Source organism: Stegostoma tigrinum, chromosome 2 (assembly GCF_030684315.1).
Source record: "Stegostoma tigrinum isolate sSteTig4 chromosome 2, sSteTig4.hap1, whole genome shotgun sequence".
NCBI lineage: Eukaryota > Metazoa > Chordata > Chondrichthyes > Orectolobiformes > Stegostomatidae > Stegostoma > Stegostoma tigrinum.
In genome coordinates, this window is record NC_081355.1 from 9007388 (window position 1) to 9030312 (window position 22925).

Consider the following 22925-nt stretch of genomic DNA (forward strand, 5'->3'; position numbering starts at 1 on the left):
CCCACCCTTGTCTGCTTTCTGGAGAGACCACTCTCCGTGACTCCCTTGTTCGCTCCACACTGCCCTCCAACCCCACCACACCCGGCACCTTCCCCTGCAACCATAGGAAATGCTACACTTGCCCCCACACCTCCCCCCCCTCACCCCTATCCCAGGCCCCAAGATGACATTCCATATTAAGCAGAGGTTCACTTGCACATCTGCCAATTTGGTATACTGCATCCATTGTACTCGGTGTGGCATCCTCTACATTGGGGAAACCAAGCAGAGGTTTGGGGACCGCTGTGCAGAACACCTCTGCTTGGTTCGCAATAAACAACTGCACCTCCCAGTCGCGAACCATTTCCACTCCCCCTCCCATTCTTTAGATAAGATGCTGCTGGGCCCGCTGTGTTCATCCACCTTCACACTTTATTATCTTGGATTCTCCAGCATCTGCAGTTCCCATTATCACTGACACAATGTATCAATAATACTTTTTATTGATTAAAAAGTGCAGACCAGCTGAATAATTGAAAATTGATCAATTCAGGTCCATAATTGTGGGTTTATAAATAGGAAATACCATTTTGACAACTGAATCTTTCGACTCTGTGTTTACTCCTCCTGGTTAGCGAATTCATTCATGCTATCATGAAACAGTGTGGTCTCCTGACTGGCCTTATGAACTTTGTCATTTCCTACTCTTTCCATCTCCTCCCTTGCTGCCACCTCACCACCCCCCCTCCCCCGCAACAACTCAAGAGCCCAAACTACCCCTCACCACATGAATACAGTTATGTTTTATATAACCTTATGAAACCTGCGTGCTTCTAATGAAAACATCTGAAGTACATTGTTACACATCTATATTTTTCTTTCCTTTTTTAAAAAAAGCACACGTTGTCCAGTTGAGCAATGTAAAGGCTTTCACTGTGTGTTGCTGGTGAGCTGCACACCAGCTAGTTAGGTATTTCGGTTAATAATGTTGGGCAATACTGCATGTTTACAAAAAGAAGCTGAAGGAATGTCAGCTTGAAATAGGGTGTTTGCTGCAGTCTGAGAAAAGTCAGGACCATTTTACTTTATTGCTCACTCTTAGTTTTGCCAAGTCTTGCGTTTGCTGCCTTCCTTGCACTTATGTCAGTCAACCCTCCTGTGCTGGCAGGTAAATATTTTGGATGACTTCTTTAAATGCGTTGAGTTTGGCCAATCTTCAAATATGAATAGTCATTCCTTGCTGCAAGGGTGTGTGATTAAATTATATCTGTACATGTTCAATTTTAGAACGGCAACTTTTTTTTTTGCTGGTCCTGTTTCTCCCACCTTTTGAATGCAAAGTTGTCATAATTTTTCTGATCCATGTGCAAGTGTGAGTAGTTCAAATTTCAAATATTCCTCGCTGGCTTTGATTGCATGTTTGTTATGAACTCTCCTCCTTGTCTACAAATGAACCTTTTAGAGGCATCTCCCCAGACGTGCCTCTAAGCTGCCTTGCAAATGTTGACCATTATCTTTATCCTCTACATTTGTTCTTCCTTGGGAGAAGTAGGACATTTTGCTGGAGCCTGTCCAATCCCAGCAGGTTTATGAATGTTTCAAAACCTCTCCCACGATTTGGTGCCACCTGTCTTGACCCAGAGATCATTTTAAGGCGATTCAACCCATTCTTCATCTTCAGGTTCCCCTTGCTGTACACCACATCAGATCATGCATCACTCAGTGGCATCTTGACTATGCATTCGTTTGAATGCAGTGAAAAGCCTGTTCAGCCCCACATTCTCCTGACATGCTTCATCTCCCATAATCAACTCTCCTGCACCTCAACTGAAATCTTACCTATTTGCACCAGCTCCCGGCTTCTGCTGCCAGGCAGAGAGTTAGTGTGCTGTAACACAGGTCATGCCCATTGAGCATTTGAACAGTACCTTGTCTGGACATCTATTCTTTGTGCTTATTGAGAGTCCACAGGTAATTGGATCATCGTGCAGCTGAGTTTAATGTGTCCTCGTTTGGCATTCACACTAGACTGGGCTGTCATTGGATGTTGATTTGAGTACAACACTGACTACTTTGTTATCATCTTTTGATTCATTTTTGAGTTTGCACTGGTTATACAGGATGTTTCATGTTAATGTTTTAACACAGGCCTAGCAGCATAGAAAATAAGGGCAAGTGTTGGCCATTCAGCTCTTTTGAGTGCAGAACTGTTCAATAATCTGATCATCCAAATCCATTCCCTGTTTTCGCTTTCTCTCCATACCCTTTGGACACTTTAGCCCTCAGAACAATAGCACGGTGGCTCAGTGGTTAGCACTGCAGCCTCACAGCGCCAGGGAACTGGGTTCGATTCCAACCTCTGGTGACTGTCTGTGTGGAGTTTGCACATTCTCCCCGTGTCTGCGTGGGTTTCCTCCAGGTGCTCCAGTTTCCTCCCACAGTCCAAAGGTGTGCAGGGTGGCTGGATTGGCCGTGCTAAATTACCCACAGTGTTCAGGGGTGTGTGGGTTATGGGGGATGGGTCTGGGTGGGATGCTCCAAGGGGCAGTGTGGACTTGTTGGGCCGAAGGGCCTGCTTCCACACTGCAGGGAATCTAATCTAAATCCTTTGTGCAAACATTCAAAATGAAATATTGTTTGCCTGGGAACCATTGTCAGCAAAGGCAGAATGATGGGCACAGGATTTGCAGCAAGTTTAATATACAGGCAGCAGAGCTAATAACCTCAATTTCAGTTGGCTAAATGTTTTTGGTCTTTTTTATTGGGCGGGAGCAGTTTCTTCCTTCCTACTAATCCAGACCTCCATGAATTTGAAAATGTCTATCAGATCTCACCTTAGCCAGCTTTTCTCCATGGAGAACAGACCCATGTTCTTCAATCTACCCTCAAGTGAAGCTTCTCATCCCTAAAATAATTGTTGTAATCTTTTCAGCACTCTCTGATGTTAATGTTTTTCCTTTTTAATATGGAATCCAGAACTGCAGTATGTATTCAGGCTGAGATCCTACAAGCACCTTGTAAAGGTTTTTGTTGATGTATTTTCTTCCTGATTAATGAAGCCCAGGAGTCTGTCTGCTTTATTATCTATTCTCCCCGCTGTCCTAACACCTGCGATCTCTGAACATAAACGCTCAGTTCTCTTTGTTCCTGCACCCCACTTATTTCATTTTTCTGTCGTTCTTCTCACCAAAACGCATCCCTTCATAGTTCTCCAGAGGATCCAGCTGGATTCCTTCGATGACCTCATGTCGTTGAAAGGTCCCTCGTGCTCAGCACAGACTTGTGCACCATTGTTTAGTTAACTTGGCAAATATTAGAAAAAAGACTAGATTCACCTCTGCAATCGGGGGTTTGAAAAGAATATTGAAGTCTCTGCAGTATTGTTTGGGATGGGGTTCTGAAATGGTGGGAGGGACGTTCCTGAGTCTAGCCAGAGACACACCTCTGGGCCCGGAGTCCAGAGTGGAGCCAGAGGTTTCCAGACCAAGACTGGCAATGATCTGAGATGAGTACACTCCTTTCAACTGTTCCACGCCACTTCAGCGCCAGGGACCTGGGTTTGATTCTACCCTTGAGCAACTGTTTGTGGTGTGTTTCACATTCTCCGTGTCTGCATGGGTTTCCCACCTGGGTACACCAGTTTCCTCCCACAGTCCAAAGATGTGCAGACGAGGTGGATTGGCCATGCTAAATGCCCGTAGTGTTCAGAGAGGCCTAGAGTAGGTAAGTTATAGGGGGAACTGGGTGCTCTGGGGGTCGGTGTGGACTTGTTGGGCCGAGGGGCCTGTTTCCACACTGTGGGGATTCTATGATTCACCATTGGTTTTACTGCAGGCAGCCAGCATGTTAGCTGACTATCTCTGCACCGGCCCATGTCACAAGAGAAAGCTGAAGCAAGTATCGGGTATTTCCCTGCACGTGTTGGTGGCCTAACGCTTTTGACTTGGGGAAAAGGAATGGCTCTTGTTGGCCGTGTGGCCATCACGAGCTCTCTGTCCGTGCGATGTGGCAGCAGAATTGGATATCAAGAGGGACTCGCAGCTCCGAAAACCTGCGTGTTACAGAGCTCCATTTTAAGCTGGATTGCTTCAGTTTTCCCAATACAGAGATAATTTCAGGCCCTAAGAGCTGCACACTGTATGGGAGGGGGTAAAACATGTGTGAGTGCCCTACATTTTATTTATCACGAATGAGTGCCATTTATCTATGGACCTTTCCATTATCAGTAATGAATCATTTGTTCGAAGGAATCCTGGATTAAGGTTGCTGCGTACAATTTGAAAAGTGCAGGGTTTAAAAAAATAAACATCAGCAGTTTGCCTGGTCATTGTCATGACTTAATCCAGGCTTTGTCAGGGAATTAACATCTCACATGATAACCACTGTGGGCATCCTGAACACTGGTTAGTCTCTGTTAGATGCTCTGTCTTAGTGTGTCATCTATTCCATCTCTCATTAGGATATTTGGAAGCAATGTCTTTTAAAATGTAATTGCTGGATTGTTGAGACCAAACTTGGAAGGAAAGTCATGAGTGAGTAACCCATTTTCTGCAGTAAAATCATTGGGGAGACCTCTGTGTTCCGCTATTTGAGACTCTGTTAGTTTGAACTCAATACATGTGTTTGGTTGTGAGAGTCCTCCGCAGCAGGGATATTGCGTTTGATAAATTCTGGTGGAAAAATCTGCACTTTAAGCATGTTTGGTCACAGAAAGGACTGATTTTGTTCCATGTTCTTTGTTTAATTTTCTCTCGCTTTTTAATCCTTTGTTTCGGTGCACTTATTTGTGAACAGCATCAGCCTTGATTGTGTGGCTTGCAATCAGAATTATACCCCAAAGTTTATTCACTCTTTTTTTTTCTTAATTTTAGGAAATTGACCATGCGTTTTCCCATTTTAATCATTGTTGGTCATTGTTGAGGTTCAACCAATGGTGCTGTGGAATCCATTGTTGTGTTGTCTGCAGTAGAAGTCCTGAATAAATAATTCCGCTTCGGTGCCTTGATAACTCTCGTTCTGTGTGGGCTCTCACAGCCAAGATTCAACATTTTCCTAGTGAGTTAACAAAAAGGCAGATGCAAATGCATTTTTTTTTTGCACAAAGGCAAAACAGTTGGGCATCTTTTCTAACGGATATTTGAGGGAGGGGAAAGAAAACATCTGCCCCACCAGTCTCTGGTTGCTGAATTCTCAAGTGGCCTTGTTCCAGGGACGACCAGGACAGCTCTACAAAGATGCACTGAAACTGTCCTTGAAGCGTAGCCTCATTAATGTTAATTGCTGGGAGGGGCTTGCTATGGATTATTCAAAATGGTGATAGTATGTCCATCAATTTGCATCATACAAAGATGTGGCAGGGAAAGTTAAAGGAAGCCATTCCTGTTTTCTGGATCCTGCCAACTCATGGGATATCCAGCCCCACACACCAAAAGATCTTCAGGTTGGGAATAAAGCTGTGAAGTCATCTGAAGATCAATCGCAGAAACCTGTGACCCTAAGTGGATGACATCCTGTTATCAAGGAGAAACCAATTTGAGTGGATTTGGAATTGGTGTGAGATGTCTCGCTGCATGTTTATTGCTTTGATCATCACAAGAATGATCCTTGGGATGAAGGGCATGTCATGTGAGGAGCAGTTGAGGACTCAGTGAAGTTTAGAAGGATGAGGGTGTATCTCATTGAAACTTAGAGAGTACTGAGGCCTGGGTAAAGTGGACATGGAGAAGATGTTTCCATGAGTTGGAGGGGCTAGGACCTGAGGGTGCAGCCTCAGAGTGAAGGCATACCCCTTTAGAACTGGGCTGAGGAGGAAATTCTTCAGCCAAAAGGTGGTGAATCTGTGGAACTTATTGCCACGTAGGGCTGTGGAGGCCAAGTTGTTGAGTGTATTTAAAGCAGAAGATAGATAAGTTCTTGATTGGTCAGGGGGTTAAGGGTTATGGAGCGAATGCAGGAAAATGGGGGTTGAGAAACACATCAGCTGTGATCAAATCATGGAGCAGAACTGGACCAAAATGGCCTCATTCTGCTCCTATGTTATGCTTTTATGATTTTTGTAGCAGTTGTTGCTCTAGATATTCAATCAATATTGGTGTGTCAGTAATTTTTATAACACATTTGGTCCAAATATGCATAGTGCCCAATGGATTTTTCTATCCTCCAATGTAATAATGCCTAGGAATATGGGTATAGAGTGCAGGAAAGTGATTTGGATGCAGATGATCTAATTGAAGAGCAGAACAGTATCAATGGGCTGAATGGCCTACTTGTGCTTCTATGTTTTGAATGTTAAAGAAAATGTAAAGAAACAAGAATGAGAGGACATAGAAAGTGCTGAGCCAACAAAGCAAGGGTGATGTGAGCAAAAACCTTTTCACACAGTGCCTAGTCAGGAACTGGAATGTTCTGGAAGTGTGGTGGAAAAAGGTTCAGTAAAGACATTCAAGGGCATTGGCTAATTATTTGGACAGAAATAGTATGCAGGGATATGGGGGGAAAAGGCAAGAAATTGGCACTGGTTAGTAGAATAGGCCAAACCGTAGCCTCCTGTACTGTAACAAATCTATGATTCCAAGCAACTTGGTCAGGAAGGAGGGAGACAGAGCCAGAATGAAATATTAAGAGGGTTTTGTGGTATTTCTTACAAATGACTGCGGTGGTCATTTGAACAGTGAGACTTGACGATCTCAAAAGAATTGCTCACCATCTGCAGCCAGGGAATGACGATGGGAAAGAAATTCTCAACCAATTTGTTTTGGATGCCTGGTGCAACTTTTGGAGGAGATCAGGGGCGCTAGTTATCTCGGCAGGTCTGGCAGGATCTGCGAAGGAAAGAAAGTTCATGTTTTGGGTCTGGCGACCCTTCTAGATCTGAGGAAGGATCACTAGACCCGAAACGTTAACTGTTTTTCTTTCACAGATGCTTTTTTGGTTTTTTTGTTCCTGATTTATAGTACCTGCAGTTCTTTTTTTTGTGCTAGTTATCTTAGTTGGCTAAATTGGCATGTGGTTCGGAATAATAACAATGGTGGGACTCCTATTCTGGCTGAGGTAGAAACTTGGGAGACTTGTCTCTTCTGCTCTGCTCCCAATTGAAAGATGCAAAGGTGAGTTACTGTCAAAGAATGGCTCAGTGATGCTTCAGCAGTGAGCTGATGACCTGTCTTCTACAAAGTGCACGCACCACTGTGACCTAATATCCTTTCAGGGAAGGAAAATGCTGTCCTTCCCTCATCTGGCCAACATGTGACTCCAGACCTACAGTAATCTGGTTGACTCCTAGCTGCCTCTGGGCAATTAGAAATAGCAATAAACGGGTGGCACGTAGGCTTAATGGTCAGTAGTGCTGCCTCACAGCGCCAGGGACCCAGATTTGATTCCACCCTCCGGCGACTGTGTGTTTGGAGTTTGCATGTTCTCCCTGTGTCTGTATGGTTTCCTCCCATAGCCCAAAGATGTGCAGGTAATGTGGACTGGTCATGCTAAATTGTTCGTAGTGTCCAGGGATGTGCAGGCTAGGGGGATTAGACACGGGAAATATAGGGTTATGAGGATATAGTAGGAGGGGTTAGTGAGTCTGGGTGGGATGCTCTTCAGATGGGGTGTTGTGGACTCAATGGGCCAAATGGCCTGCTTCCACACTGCAGAGATTGAGATTTTTAAGTGCTAGTTCACCAGCAAAACCCCTCCCCTGTCAGGTCTGCAGTTTTATGTCTGGCCACAAGGTGGGGTTGTGCCAAAGCTGGCATGGTGACTAGCAGAAGAAAAGCTACACCACAATCGCTGCAATTAAAAGGCAAAGAAATATAATTTTGCTTTTAAATATAAATTGTGTCCCATGTTTGGAATCTTTTTAAATCGTGTCACAAAAAATGTGCAATGGTTCAGCACTGTTTTAAAATAAGCGAATGTAGTTTATACCTGACTCTGGAAGGTTTTGCCAGGTGCTTGGTAGCAGCTCCAGCTTGCCCTCAAGTCTCTCAAAGTCAGTGTGTTGGGTCTGATGAGCAAACCTGTCTGTCTGTCTAGAAACCCAACTGAATTGCTGAAAGAGATCGTGTTGGCTGGCTCAGCAATTAAATATTGCTGAACCTTTCATGTCTCAACCCAGACTCTGGATAAGATTTCACAAATCGGCTGTATTTCCTGGAATCTGGAAGACTAAAAGGTTGAAGAAAGCATAAGGCAGATGATCTTCCATTGGTTCAGGAATTGAAGATTTAAGGATATAGTTGACAGATCTGAAACACAACCATTGGTCATGAAATTAGCTACACTTTTAATTTGGAAAGAATAGTACAGGTTTGTAACTCTCAAAATGGGTGTTGATGCTGAATTGTTAATTTTAAATCCATGATCAGTAGATTGTTTCTATTGAAAGCTGAATGGACACAGAGCAAGACAGTATGTTCACAGACCTGATATGATCTGTGAGCTGTTTGGTAGAGCTTGAATGTTTATGGAGGAAAGATGTGTTTTGTCGAAGCTTTTCATCTTGATTTAAATCAGACTAGCTGACTCTGGTCACTGTGTGTACAGTGCTTGGATTTGTTCTTTCTATGTGCAAAGAGCGGGTAATTCTTGCTAATTGTCCTGTTGAGAGCAGGACAAAAATCTTACACAAGATATCTTTTGCTACGTTAATACTGAAGACACAGTCAAATGGAATGATGGGCCATGTTTGGTGGGCTAAATGGCCTCTTCCCATTGCTATGTTTCCAAATCAAAGTAGAACTGGGTGCCTGACACTGAGCTTTTGCATAATAGGTTTTTAAACACATTCACCACTTCAGTGATCATCTTTGACCTCTCTTCTTTGTCTTGCATCTGATCTGACTGAATTTGACCATGCAAAACAAATCAATTTTTGAATTTGAATCAGAAAATTTACCCTTTTGGAATTTGTTTGAACTTAAATGTTCTGAATTAAAGGCATTTCTGCTTTTCTAACTAAGACGAAGACCAGAAGAGAGTGCTCTGGTGCTTGGATGACACCTTCACTATTTGGTCTGTTGTTTGGATCATTCTGGTAATTTGGTCCACGACTGCCTCTGTGGAATTAGCTGCCGCGCTTAGTATGTATCATTGCTAACTGAAAGACAGAGGTAAACTGCACCCACTTGCAATTTTCTGACTGTAGCGTCCTCCTGTACTATAACCCTTAGATCTTTGTACTCCTCCAATCTCTGGCCTTTTGCATATCCACCATTTTAAATTGTTCCACTTTAGGAGGACCAACCGTGAGCTGCCTGGGCCTGAATTTTTGAAATAGTCTCCCTAAGTGCCTCTTTCTCGTTTTCTCTTTTTTTTCAATCTGGCTGCCTTTCTCCCCTTAGCATGTGAATGTGTGTTCACATGCTCTTACTCCTCGTCTCTCCCTCTGTCTCTCCCTCTGTCTCTCCCCCCCCTCCCCCCCCTCCCTCCCCCCCCTCCCCCCCCTCCCCCCCCCTCCCCCCCCTCCCCCCCTCTCCCCCCCCTCCCCCCCTCTCCCCCCCTCTCCCCCCCTCTCCCCCCCTCTCCCCCCCTCTCCCCCCCTCTCCCCCCCCCTCTCCCCCCCCCTCTCCCCCCCCCTCTCCCCCCCTCTCTCCCCCCCTCTCTCCCCCCCTCTCTCCCCCCCTCTCTCCCCCCCTCTCTCCCCCCCTCTCTCCCCCCCTCTCTCCCCCCCTCTCTCCCCCCCTCTCTCCCCCCTCTCTCCCCCCTCTCTCCCCCCTCTCTCCCCCCTCTCTCCCCCCTCTCTCCCCCCCCCTCTCCCCCCCTCTCCCCCCCTCTCCCCCCCTCTCCCCCCCTCTCCCCCCCTCTCCCCCCCTCTCCCCCCCTCTCCCCCCCTCTCCCCCCTCTTCGCACTGTCTTCCTCTGTCCCTTGCTTTCCTGCCTTCCCTTCCTCACCCTTGCGTGCTCTGTCTGTTTTCCTCCCCCTCCCTCTCTGACATGGCAACACTCCTTTGAACTGCCTTGGGACATTTCACAGAATTTACAATGAAATAAATGCAACAGCGTAGCGAAGAATTGATCTGTGGTTCTAATGCAATTGCCTTGATTTGTTCCCTGCCAGATGTGTGCAACAGTACTGACCTTCCAGAAGTTGAAATCATCAGTCTACTGGAAGAGCAACTGCCTCATTACAAGCTAAGAGCTGATACAATTTATGGTTATGACCACGACGACTGGCTTCACACCCCCCTCATTTCACCAGATGTTAATCTCGATCTCACCCATGAACAAATAGAAGAGACACTGAAATACATGCGTAAGTACAATCTCAATAACATTGTTAAATTTGTGTGGTTAGAGGTGAGTAAGCAATTTCAAAAAAAGGTGACCTGGCAATAACTATGATAGCTGAACGTGCATTTACAAGCTGAGTAGGCAGTCGACCATTTATTTGTCATTGGATACCATAGCTATGAATTAGTAGGAATTATGAAGAATGTTATTAAGCTGCATGTTCATCAATACTTGACATCAATGGAGGTAAAATAAACTGCTTAAGTATTCACTTTCCTGCAGAGAAGCCCTGGAACTGAGATGACTGACCTCCAACAACTTCAACCATCTCCCTATGTGCCAGATGTAACTGCAACCAGTTGGGGTTCCACCAGGGCTAATCAGCTCCTGACTTCATTTATAGCCTTGGTTTGAACAAGGGAAAAACAGCTGAATTCCAGAGGTGAGGTGAGAGGGACAGCCCTCTACAAAAAGATAGCATTTGACCAAGTGTGGTATCAAGGAGTGCTAGCTAAACTGGAATCAAGGCGTATCGGGGACCAAATTCTCTGCTGGTTGAAGTCAAACCTAGTACATAGGAAAATGATTGTTGTTAGAGGTCAGTCATCTCAAATCCATAACATCTCTGGAGGAGTTCCTCAGGGTAGTGTCCTAGGCTCGACCATCTTCAGTTGCTTTGCCTCCCCTCCACAATAAGGACAGAAGTTGGGACGTTTACTGATGATTGCACAATGTTCAGCACCATTCTTGAGTCCTCAGATACTGAAGCAGTCTATGTTCAAATGCAGCAGGATGTGCACATGGAATTCAGGGAGAGCTTGCCAAGTGAATGCAAAATTGGCTTTGTATTAGGAGACAGGGTGGTGGTGGAGAGTTGATTTTTGGACTGGAGGCCTGGACCAGTGGTGTTCCACAATTAGTAAGTTTGTAGATGTCACCAAAATTGGTGGTACAGTGGACAATGAAGAAGGTCATCTAATTTTACCATGAAATCTTGATCAATTGAGCTGAGGAGGACAGATGCAGTTTAATTTGGATAAATGAGGTATTGCATTTTGGTAAAACGAACAAGGTCAGGATTTATATAATTCATGGTAGGCCCTTGAGTAGTGTTGTAGAACAGAGACAGTGGGGTTTAGATGTGTAATTCTTTTGAAATTTGTGTCACATGTAGACAGGCTAGTTAAGAAGACATTTAGCATGCTCGCCGTCATTTGCCCAGACTGTACAAGATGTTGGTGAAACCTCTTCTGGAATGCTGTGTGCAGTTCTGGTCACCCTTCTATAGGAAGGATGTTATTAAATTGGAGAGGGTTAAGAAATTTACCAGGATGTTGCTGAGAACTGAGGGTTTGAGCTATAAAAATAGGCTGGGACTTTTTCGCTGGAGTGTAGGAGGTTGAGCGGTGTCATTTTATAGAGCTTTTGTAAAAAAGCACATAGGGTTTAGATAAGGTAAATAGCCATAGTCTATTCCCTAGGGTGGAGGAGTTCAAAAGTAGGGGGCATACTTACCAAGTGGGAGGAGAGTTTTTAAAAAGTTCTCGGACAACTTTGTTTTTAACACGGTGGTTCATGTATGGGATGAACTGCCAGAGGAAATGGTGATGGAGGTACAGTTACAACATTTTAAAAAGACATTTGGTTAAGTACATTAACAGACACGCTTTGGAGACGTACGGGCCAAATGCGCGCACATGTTTAGTTTGGGAACATGGATGGTGGGGACTAGTTGGACCAAAGGGTCTGTTTCCATGCTGTATGACTCGAGGAACAATATCCAGGCTTGGGCTGACAAGTGGTGAGTAGCGTTCGCATCAGGCAAGGACCATCTCCAATGAGAGACAATCTAATCACTGTCGCCTGACATTCAATGTCATCACTGAATCACTTAGTATTCACATTCTGGGAGTTACCATTGACCAGAAACTCAGCCAGACTCATTACATAATACACTGGGGCTATGTGAGCAGGTCAGAGGCTGGAAATACTGTGGCAATTAACTCACCTCCTGAATCCTCAGTGTACCCACCGTCTACAAGGCACAAGTCAGGAGTGTGATGGAATACTCCCCACTTGCCTGGCTGATTGGAGTCCAAAGCACTCAAGAAGCTTGACACCATCCAGGACAAAGCAGCCCGCTTGATTAGCCCCACATCCACACATATTAACTTCCTCCACCACTGACACTTAGTAGCAGCAGTGTGTACTATCTACAAGATGCACTGCAGAAATTCACCAAAGATCCTTTGACAGCACCTTGCAAACCCATGCCCACTTCTATCTAGAAGGATAGTGGCAGCAGATAGGTGGGAACACGGCCAACTGCAATTTCCCCTCCAAGTCACTGACCATCCTGACTTGGAAATATATTGCCATTATTCTCTGGTCATGGAATTCACCCCCAGAGACCTTTTGTGGGTCACTCTATTGCATATAACAGCAGTGGTTCAAGGTGGCAACATGTCACCACCTTCTCAAGGGCAACTAGGACTGAGCGATGAGCTACAAGTGCTGACCCAGCCAGTGATGCCCACACCCTGCAAGTGAATAAAAACAAAATTTCCCTTCATTCCCACTTGTTCCAGTTTTGCTAGAGCTCCTTGATGCTACATGGACTTGAGAGTTACTGCCTTTGACATCCTGGAATTCAGCCATTCTGTCCATGTTTTAACCAAGACTAATGTGAGGTCAGAAGCTGATTTTGAAACCTGGTGAAACCCAAACTTGGCATCAGTGAGCAGGCTATTGCTGAGTAGGTGCTGCTTAATAGCACCATTGACACCACCTTCTGTCAGTTTACTGATCGAGAGTAGACTGGTGTGGTGATTGGCTGGTCTGTATTTGTCCTGCTTTTTGTGTACAGGACATGCCAAGGCAATTTTTATGTTGTCTGATAATGCTAATGTTGTGACTGTACTGTAAGAGCTTGACTAGAGGCGCAGCTAGTCTTGGAGCACAAATCTTCAGTCCTACTGCCGGAATGTTGTCAGGGCCCCTGGCCTTTGCAGTATTTAGCGGTTTCTTGATAACGTGGAGTGAATAGAATTGCCTGAAGATCTGCGATGTTGAAGAACACTGAATGTGGACACATTTATTTGAAAGACAAACTGCAAGATTAAAAAATGCCAACTCCATCTTTGAATCCTCCATGGATATGGAATAAAGCTCTAACATTCCTTTAAGAAGGAGAGACAGAATCCTGACCACCATGAGCCAGTAAGCTTAACGCTGAGGATAAGGAAACTGAGACAGTAATTCAAAGGAAAATCTGATGTGTCTTTGAAATCTATGGGTTAAAAGACCAATTGAAGTTAGAATGTGTTTGAACAATTTGGTTGAGTTCTGGTAATGGAAAAGGGTGTTGGCCGTGAGATTGATGTGTCGGTGGATCTGCAAAGTGCATAGTAAAATAGGTTTGTTGTAAAATTTGATGCTCTTGGGATTAAAGAGACAGTCAGTGAGAGTATGGAATTGGCAGATATCATTGGATGGTTGTTTTTCTTTTCCACAAGGTAGATGCTCCTCCTCTGAGAGTCCATCAGGATTGGAGATGACTTTTGCTCCAGTTTAATGGGTTTTGAGATAGCTGATTACTCCAATGCATTGTCTGTGAACTGTCCACATGCCAAAGGACCAGATTGGAGATGAGAACTATTTTACGAATTTACGATGTGAAATACATTATCTGAAAAGATGGAAGCAGACTGATAAGTGTAATAACTTACAGATCTTTGCATAAAGCATTATCTGGCTGTGCAGTAAGGACAGAGGATTGGGACTAACTGGATATTTTGTGAAGAGACTGTGTGCATAAATGGTCAATTGGCTCCTTTCTATGCCTTTTCAATTTTATTTTTCCATGATTCCAATCAGTGTGTGAAGGAAACTGAATTGGAAGCACAAATATCAGCTTTTGGCAGGATGGAATCTGTATGTTCAACTGGATCAAAATATTGCTGATCTACAAATTTAAAAATATTGCAGGTGCTGGAAACTTGAAATAAAAAGAGAAAATGAGGAGGTGGAGAAATACCTTCACCTAGAGAGTGGGGACCCTGTGAAATTCTCTATCACAGAAAGTAGTTGAGGCAAACACATTGTTTTCAAGAAGGAATTAGAGATTGTTAGGGATCGAAAAGGGAGCAAAGGGAATGGGATGAAAGTGGGAACCGGGTACTCGGTAGGATGACCAGTTATGATCATACTGAATGGTGGAGCAGGTTTGAATGGCCAACTCCTACTCATCCCCTTTTTTCTAAGGAAAATACTCAGCAGGATTGGCTGCCTGTACTGGGGTGAAAGCAAGTTCATAGAATCCATGCAATGTGGAAACAGGCCATTCGGCTCAACAAGTCCACACCACCCTTCTGAAGAGCGTTCCACCCTGATTCATTTCCGAAGTCCAACCCACCTAACCTAAACATCCATGGACACCACAGGCAATTTAGCATGGCTAATCCGCCTACCCTGCTCATCTTTGGACTGTGGGAGGAAACCGGAGGACATGGCAGACACTGGGAGAGTGTGCAAACTCCACACTGACAGTTGCCCGAGGGTGGAATTGAACCTGGGTCCCTGGTGCTGAGAGGCAGCAGTGCTGACCACTGAGCCACCGTGTTGCCATTGTGAGCCAAGTTAATGGTGACTTCTTCAGCACTTTGTTTTTTATTCATTTTACAGGGTGAGGGCTGAAATAACTGCGCAGAGGCCGCTTTCCTGTCACCTAGCCATCCTTTTATTTACATGTGCACAGCACGTGGATTCTGACCAGCCAGCTCAAAGCCCATCCCTGGAACAAAGAGAGTCTCTGAATCTTCTGTTTATATCTGTCAGCCAGGGCTCCCTGATTGGCCCAGGCTAACAGCCCCAGTCAAGGAATCTATTGCCAGGGATCCACCTGGCCTACATTCCAGTCACTACAAGAGCATTGCTGGCTAGGCTGGCATTCGTTGCCCATTACATAACTTGGTGTCTGACGCAGTTTGGCACTCAGATAGTCATGGATTCAAGGAAGGGATTGAAGAGGATAAGATGGGAGTTTGAGATCATAGTGGTGAATTATCTTCTTGCTTGGAGGAAGCAGCATGTAGCAAGAATGATGGAAGTTTTCTGTCAGAAGATTTGTGAATGCATGTGTGCGATGTACCTCTCCAGTTATTAAGATGCAAACTTGTGATGTGTAAATTTGTGAAAATCAACCAAATTCAGCATTTTACTGCATGCATTTGAATAAACTTTTCCTGGCAAAGGACTTGTAATGTACTAAACATGCAATTCTCATATGCACGCACCAGCCAGTTGATATTTAATTCAAAATTAAATGTGCACTCATGTTTGTGTATTTCTGCAAATGACATGAGTTTAATAATTAATTAAAATTTACAATTCGTTGTCCATTGACTTTAAACTTTTTTTCTCTTAAACAAAACAGTGACATAATGGGGGGTCACTGTAGATAAGCTCATTGCAAGTTTGGTTTTTGCTCTAATTATTGACAGGATGTGGAATTTGACAAGGCAGGCCTTTATTATTCATTGCTAGTTACCTTTGGAAAAGGTGATGAAGTTCCTTGAATACAACTAAACGGCTTGCCAGGCCACTTTAGGGGCCATTTAAAAGTCAACCACAGTGCTATAATAATTATAGACCCGACCAAGTAAGATGGCAGATTTCCAGCCAAAAGGTGGTAAATTAACCATGATGGGTTTGACAAAAGTCCAGTGGTTTTATGGGTACTATTATCGATTACAGCTTTTTATTTTACATTTTGTTTAATTACTTATTTTTAAAATCCCTAGTTGCCCCGCTAAGATTGACACTTCTGTTTCTGATCCATTAGCGTAAGTCTCTGAATTAATATTTCAGTAACAATTGCTGTGCTGTACACACACTCTCTGGAGGTACTGCACTATAAAAGGGTGTTGGCAACCATAGGCTTCCATTTGGTTTTTGTAGTCATAGAATCCCTACAGTGGTGAAAGTGGCAATTTGGCCTATCAAGTCCACGCTGACCCTCTGAAGATCATCCCGCCCAGACCTAGCCCTGATCTCATTCCCAAAACCTCATATTTACCACTACTAATCTACTTAACGTGTATCTTTGGATTGTGGGAAAGTGAGAGTGTAGGTGGAAGCTCTTTCCAACTTTTTCACCTGGGAGAAAAGAACATTACTGAAAGCCTGAATTTTAATAGTCTTTATGTTAAGACCACAATAAATAGGCACAGGAGTACATCATTATGCAGCTCAAACCAGCTACTCCATTCAACAGATCATGGCTGATCTGACATTCCTTACATCCACTTTCCTGTCGTTTCCCTATAACTTTTGATTCTCCTACTGATCCAGAATCTATCTATCTCAGCTTTAAATATACACAAGGACTGTTCCCCCACAGCTCTCTGTGGCAAGCAGTTCCAAAGAGTCTTCACTCATTAAATTGGCATCCCCTCTATTTTGAGACCATGCCTTCTTGTCCTAGAATGTAGAACTACTTCATGTTCCTGAGCAAGGACACTTTACCAACAAAGATAACCAAGTGTGAAGCTGGATGAACACAGCAGGCCAAGCAGCATCTTAGAAGCACAAAAGGTGCAGTTTTGGGCCGAGACCCTCCTTCAGAGAGGGGGATGGGGAGAGGGTTCTGAAATAAATAGGGAGAGGGGAGAATGCGGACTGAAGATGGATAGAGGAGAAGTTGCAATGGGAGAGAGATCCCCCAAGGTTGGTCCAGAGGGAGGAGGGTAACTTCTTCAGGTTAGTCATCCTGCAACTTCTATCCATCTTCGGTCTGCCTCCCCCCCCCCCTCCCTATTTATTTCAGAATCCTCTCCCCGTCCCCCTCTCTGATGAAGGGCCTAGGCCCGAAACTTCACCTTTTGTGCTCCTGAGATGCTGCTTGGCCTGCTGTGTTCATTCAGCTTCACACTTTGTTATCTCGGATTCTCCGGCATCTGCAGTTCCCATTATCTCTGCTCACACTTTACGAACAGATTTTTTTTTAATGACATGCTATGTACCCTTTTAAGGAGGTATCAGTTAGCTCAGTTTGCTAGATGGCTGAGTTGTGATGTAGAGCGATGTCAATGTTGTGGGTTCAATTTCTGCACCAGCTGAGTTTACCATAAAGGACTGTCCCCCTCAATATGATCTTGAGGTTAAACCACCACTAGCTGTCTTTTTCTAATGAGTCAGAAGTCACATGACACCAGGTTATAGCCCAACAGGTTTATTTGAAATCACAAGCTTTTGAATGTTTCACTTCAGCTGACGAAGGCGCAGCACTCTCAAATCTTGTGATTTCAAATAAACCTGAGACTATAACCTGGTGTCATGTAACTTCTGACTTTGTCCACGCCAGTCCAACACCAGCACCTCCACATCATCTCTGAGAGGGTTAGCCCTATGGTCCGGGAGGAATGTGGTGACTCTACCCCTTATGAACCTTTAAGGGACTTCATTTAGCTCTGAGATATTTTTATTTGCCAGTTACCTCATGTCAAATATTTTGCATAAACAAGTTACAATAGTAAATGTCAGAAAATCATAAAATGTTGGAAGCCAGAAACGTACCATATGGTCCAGTAGGATCACTTTATCAGGTAATCAAATGTTAATTGTTTTCAAGCAGAAGGCTTAATGCTGAAAAAGTACCTGAAAATACAAACCAGTTTGCCCAATGTTTGTTTAGAGTTATATATGGTTCATTTATGGTGTGACCACTTTGTTTATTGAACATTCCAGCGTTTTTATTTCCTTGAATGGGTTGGGAACATTAAACAATTTAAAAATTTTACGTGCAAAGCTTTGTACCCATTTTTTTTTTTGAAAGGGATTCCCCGATGGAGCTGTTAAAGTTTTACTGGCTGCATGGCCCTGAGGGATTATGAGGAATTTGTCACAAACCTATATAAAATTTCAGTGTGAATGGATCTGGAGGTGTGCTATAAGACAATGTACCGGTATATTGTTCATTGCAATTGTACCCCCAGGTGATTTTTCTACACTTTTATAGATAATTATTTTGGTAAGTCTTTAGAAGTGTTGTACCCTGGAAACACTGCCTTCAACTTTTTAAATTCTCACAAGTGTGCTTGCTGATTTTAATCATTAATTTTAATGAAGGTGAATGATTACTTTGCTTGTTTAGTTAAAAGCAAATTATTGCAATTGGGAATGGGTGTGTTTTGTTTGTCCGCTGGTAGTACGTGGGAGTCTTTTCAAGAATTTCATTTGTAACTTATTGGAGGAAAATAATCCTTACCACTTAATGGGTTACCAAGACCTATTCAAAAATATTTTACAGTAATCCAGTTGTCAAGTTCCCAGTTTATTCCAGATAAATTGGAAAACTAAGATCATATTACACCAAATAACTTTTGCAAGTATCAGATGATTTTAACTTAAACTGCGTATTTTACTGTGTGCCGGAAGTTTGAGAATGCGTGTTTAAGGTTATAAATGTCTCCACCATGAAGACATTACCTACCGAAAAACGTGTCTTGAAAATTTGTTTAATGTTACCTCTGTAATGTTGACTCAAATATCCATGTTTAGTTATTTTAATCAAACTGTTTGCACATGTTGCAGCATCTTAGGAGCACAAAAGCTGACATTTCGGGCCTAGACCCTTCCTCAGAAAAAGCCTTTTAAACTGGGCACTTATCCTTTGCTGAACTTTGTATGGCTACTCAGCAGCTGAGGCCATGTTTCTCACGAGCTTAAAATGAACAACACAAAGCCAAGTTTAGGATGGGTGTAGTAAAACAGGAGGAATAGTTGAAGTGTGTCCTAGTTGTATTTAATTCAATGGTTGTATCTCTCAATCGTTTAAACTTTCGGTGGATTGTAGCTCACCTGAAAGCTTTGTTTTTTTAAGCCTTTTGTGGGTTAAATGGGTTTTTCCATCAATTTGCAATGTGCACCATAATGTTTAAGTGATATTTATGAGGTAGGTGCCCTAGTTATTGTATGACTGTCAAGGGGCAGAAATCAGTTTTCACTAGAAAATTGCACCTACTGAAGCTACAGTTGAAGATATATCCAAATTATCAACCGTATAAAGCACATTAAATTGGATCCTCGGGCTGTATGCTCCCAAGACACACATCTGTTAATTAGGGTCAATATTTCTACTCCTGCCCAAGATATTGTACAGTGCCTTGCGGTCTCATTCTCTCACTTGCAAATTCATTTATGAAAATGAACACAAAGTAGGAGGAGTAGACCACATCATCTCCATTTCAATAAATTGATAGCTGATCCACCTATACTTTACTTTCCCATCTTAATGCTTTAGATGTTCAAAAATCTATCAATCTCAGTCTTGAATATTTTAACCTGAGGAAACATGCAAATATGCACTTTGGCAGGGTGAATAGAGGAGCTGGATATTATTTAAACAGAGAAAGACTGCAGAAAGCTGCAGAACGGAAGGATTTTGGGATCCTTGTCCATAAATTACAAAGGTAGCGCCCAAGTTTCAGCAGCTAATGGAGAGGCAAATGGAATGTTAGCCTTTTATTTCAAAGGGAAGGGAGTGTAAAAGTAGGGAGGTTTTGCTAAAAATATTCAAGGCACTGGTCAGACCACAAATGCCATGAGTAGTTTTGGGCCTTTCTATCGAAGGAAAACTGAGGTTGGAGGCAATCCAAAGGAGGGTGCATTAGGCAGACACCTGGCATGGAGGGGCTATCTTATGGGCTGAGGATGAGTAGGTTGGAAAATACTTTTTGGAATAGAAGGAGAGGTGACGATTCTTGAAGGATTAACAGGTCAGAAAGGATTGTTCCCCTTGCGGGAGAGTCTAGAACCAGAAGGCATAATCTCAGAATAAGGGGTTGCACGTTTAAAACAGAAATGAGGAGAAATTTCTTATTTCAGAGGATAGTGAATCTACAAAATTTTTTACTTTTTGTCAAGGCTAGATCATTTGTGTATATTCAAGGCTGAAATTGATCTCTAATCAGTAAGAGAATCGAGGGTTATGGGGTAAAGGGTAGGCAAGTGGAACTGAAGTTTCTCGAATCAGCCATGATCTGAATGGTGGTGCAGACTCTATGGGCTGAATAGCCTACTTCTGTTCCTCTACATCCTTTGGACTTGCCTCATTCAACTGCCAGAAAATTTCAGTGGCTCTAAACTTGTCACGCTCCTAAATGGTCAATCCCATTATTTTAACCAGTGACCCAGACTTTTAGGCTGTCCAACCAGGGAACAAGCGACTCACTATACAGCCAGTCACCTTCTAAAATGCTTATGTTTCATCAAGATTACCTCTCATCTTCTGAACTCCGGAGAAGTTAAATCAATTTTGCACGAGATATCAGGCTCCACACACAAGATATGCATTCTTGCAGCCTTAACAGTTTTGTCAGCAATTTCTAATTAGTTTAAGTAGCATGAGGTACAAATACATAATGGAATATAGCAAGGTCCAGAGTTTTGTGTTCTGTATCATATTACCGTATATTTTGCTGTTAAATATATATAATTATCCTTTTGAAAAGCTGAAGTTCCTGCTCATGCTGCTCTAAATATTTCAAAGTTTTTGGTGCATTTCTCAAATGATTGCACAAACAATCAACCCTGACGAAGTGTGGATTCTGATAGTACATAAGGGCAAATTATGTAGTTCTTGCCAGTCTACTGTTCCAGGCTTCTATCATCGGTTAGCTCACTTGGCTAGATAACTGATTTGCAATGAAGAGTGACACCAACAGTGTAGATTTGACTCCCATGCTGGCTCAGGTTACCATGAAAGTCCCACTTTCCCAAGCTGTCCCCTCACTTGAGGCATGGTGACCCATGGGTTAAATTACCATCAGTCAACACTCTACTGAGAGAATAGCCCTATGGTCAGGTAGGACCATTGAGACTTTACTAATCTTTCAAATTGTCATGCACAATAAACCCCACAAAACTATTGTAATAAAGAAGTGTTCTTGTGTTTAAAAGAACCACAGTGGCCTCACCAGAATACGTTCAGTGACTATCCAGCCAATAACCAACTGCAAAAGTAAACCCGTAAAATCAATCAACCCAGAGGTCAAGATAACAAAGTGTGAAGCTGGATGAACACAGCAGGCCAAGCAGCATCTCAGAAGCTCAAAAGCTGATGCTTCGGGCCTAGACCCTTCATCAGAAAAGGGGGATGGGGAGAGGATTCTGAAATAAATGGGGAGAGAGGGGGAGGCAGACTGAAGATGGATAGAGGAGAAGATAGGTGGAGAGGAAAGTATGGGTGGGAAGGTAGGGAGGGAATAGGTCAGTCTGGGGAGGATGAACAAGTCAAGGGAGCAGGATGAGGTTAGTAGGTAGGAAATGGAGGTGCGGCTTGAGGTGGGAGGAAGGGATGGGTGAGAGGAAGAACAGATTAGGCAGGCGGGGATGAGTGGGTTGGTTTTGGGATGCGGGCGGGAGGGGAGATTTTGAAGCTGGTGAAATCAACATTGATACCATTAGGCTCCCGCCCCTTTGAATTCAAACTCTGCCCTCCCCCCTACTGCATCCCAAAACCAGCCCCGCTTGTCCCCGCCTCCCTACCCTGTTCTTCCTCTCACCCATCCCTTCCTCCCACCTCAAGCTGCACCCCCATTTCCTACCTACTAACCTCATCCCTCCCCCTTGACCTGTCCATCCTCCCCGGACTGACCTATCCCCTCCCTACCTCCCCACCTATACTCTCCTCTCCGCCTATCTTCTCCTCTATCCATCTTCAGTCGGCCTCCCCCCCTCTCCCTATTTATTTCAGAATCGTCTCCCCATTCCCCTTTTCTGATGAAGGATCTAGGCCCGAAACGTCAGCTTTTGTGCTCCTGAGATGCTGCTGGGCCTGCTATGTTCATCCAGCTCCACACTTTGTTATCTTGGATCCTCCAGCATCTGCAGTTCCCATTATCTCTCAACCCAGAAGTCATTCGGGAATGCAACTTGACCAGCGTTATCATCATTTGGTATCATAAGAGCCTACATTGGTGATTTTCTCCCCCCCCCCTACTCTAAATTCCTAGTAGATCTTGAACATACTGAAATTAACTCATGACATGAAATGAAATAAATTAAGCATGACCTCTGTTTCCTTAGAAATTACCACACCTCAAGTTATTGAATAAATGTCATTGATCTAATGCTTGGCTGCCTTGCCAGAAAGGAATGTGAAGATAAAGACACTTGTGAAGCAAGGCAGTGCTAGGAGTGGTTTTCTCCTTCACAATGCATGCCTCCCTGCACTTCTTTTATGGCCACACCTTAGTCATAAAAAGTCTGTTAGAAATAAGTAGTTGTAGTCAATAATCTTTTTGTAAATACCAGTGAAACATTAAGATTGGTACCTGCCTGTTGTTAAACATTTATTTCTATAAAATGGAACAAGTACAAAATTTCATTGTGGAGTTATAATGTTCAATCTTCAATAAATGCTGAGATGTCTAGAACAGTTAGCACATGATGCTTAGGCTTGTTGGATGCGATCTTCATGCCACAAGAACACAGTACACCTCTTCTACATGCCAACTTAGCTAGACACCCACATAGAGAATGGGGGAATCCAATTGGGTGTTCTACTAAAGTAGATAGAAGAGAGAGCTAATTTAGCCAATTGCGTGTTTTGCCATTCAATGAGATAATGGTTGATCTATTACCTAACTCCATGTACTTGTCTTTCCCTCATTTACTACTTTTAATACCTTCAGCAAAAATCCATCACCCTGTTTTAAAAT

General features: G+C 43.5%; 1 protein-coding gene across 2 annotated transcripts in view; it reads left to right on the forward strand.

The window, feature by feature from the left end:
* trak1a (trafficking protein, kinesin binding 1a) overlaps positions 1-22925 on the forward strand; it is a 201939-nt gene that overhangs the window by 92957 nt on the left and 86057 nt on the right. For both annotated transcript variants that reach the window (XM_048550826.2, XM_048550817.2), the window contains one exon: positions 10031-10225. In XM_048550826.2, coding sequence (XP_048406783.2) covers positions 10031-10225 — 195 coding nt within the window. The remainder of the gene's footprint in view (positions 1-10030; positions 10226-22925) is intronic.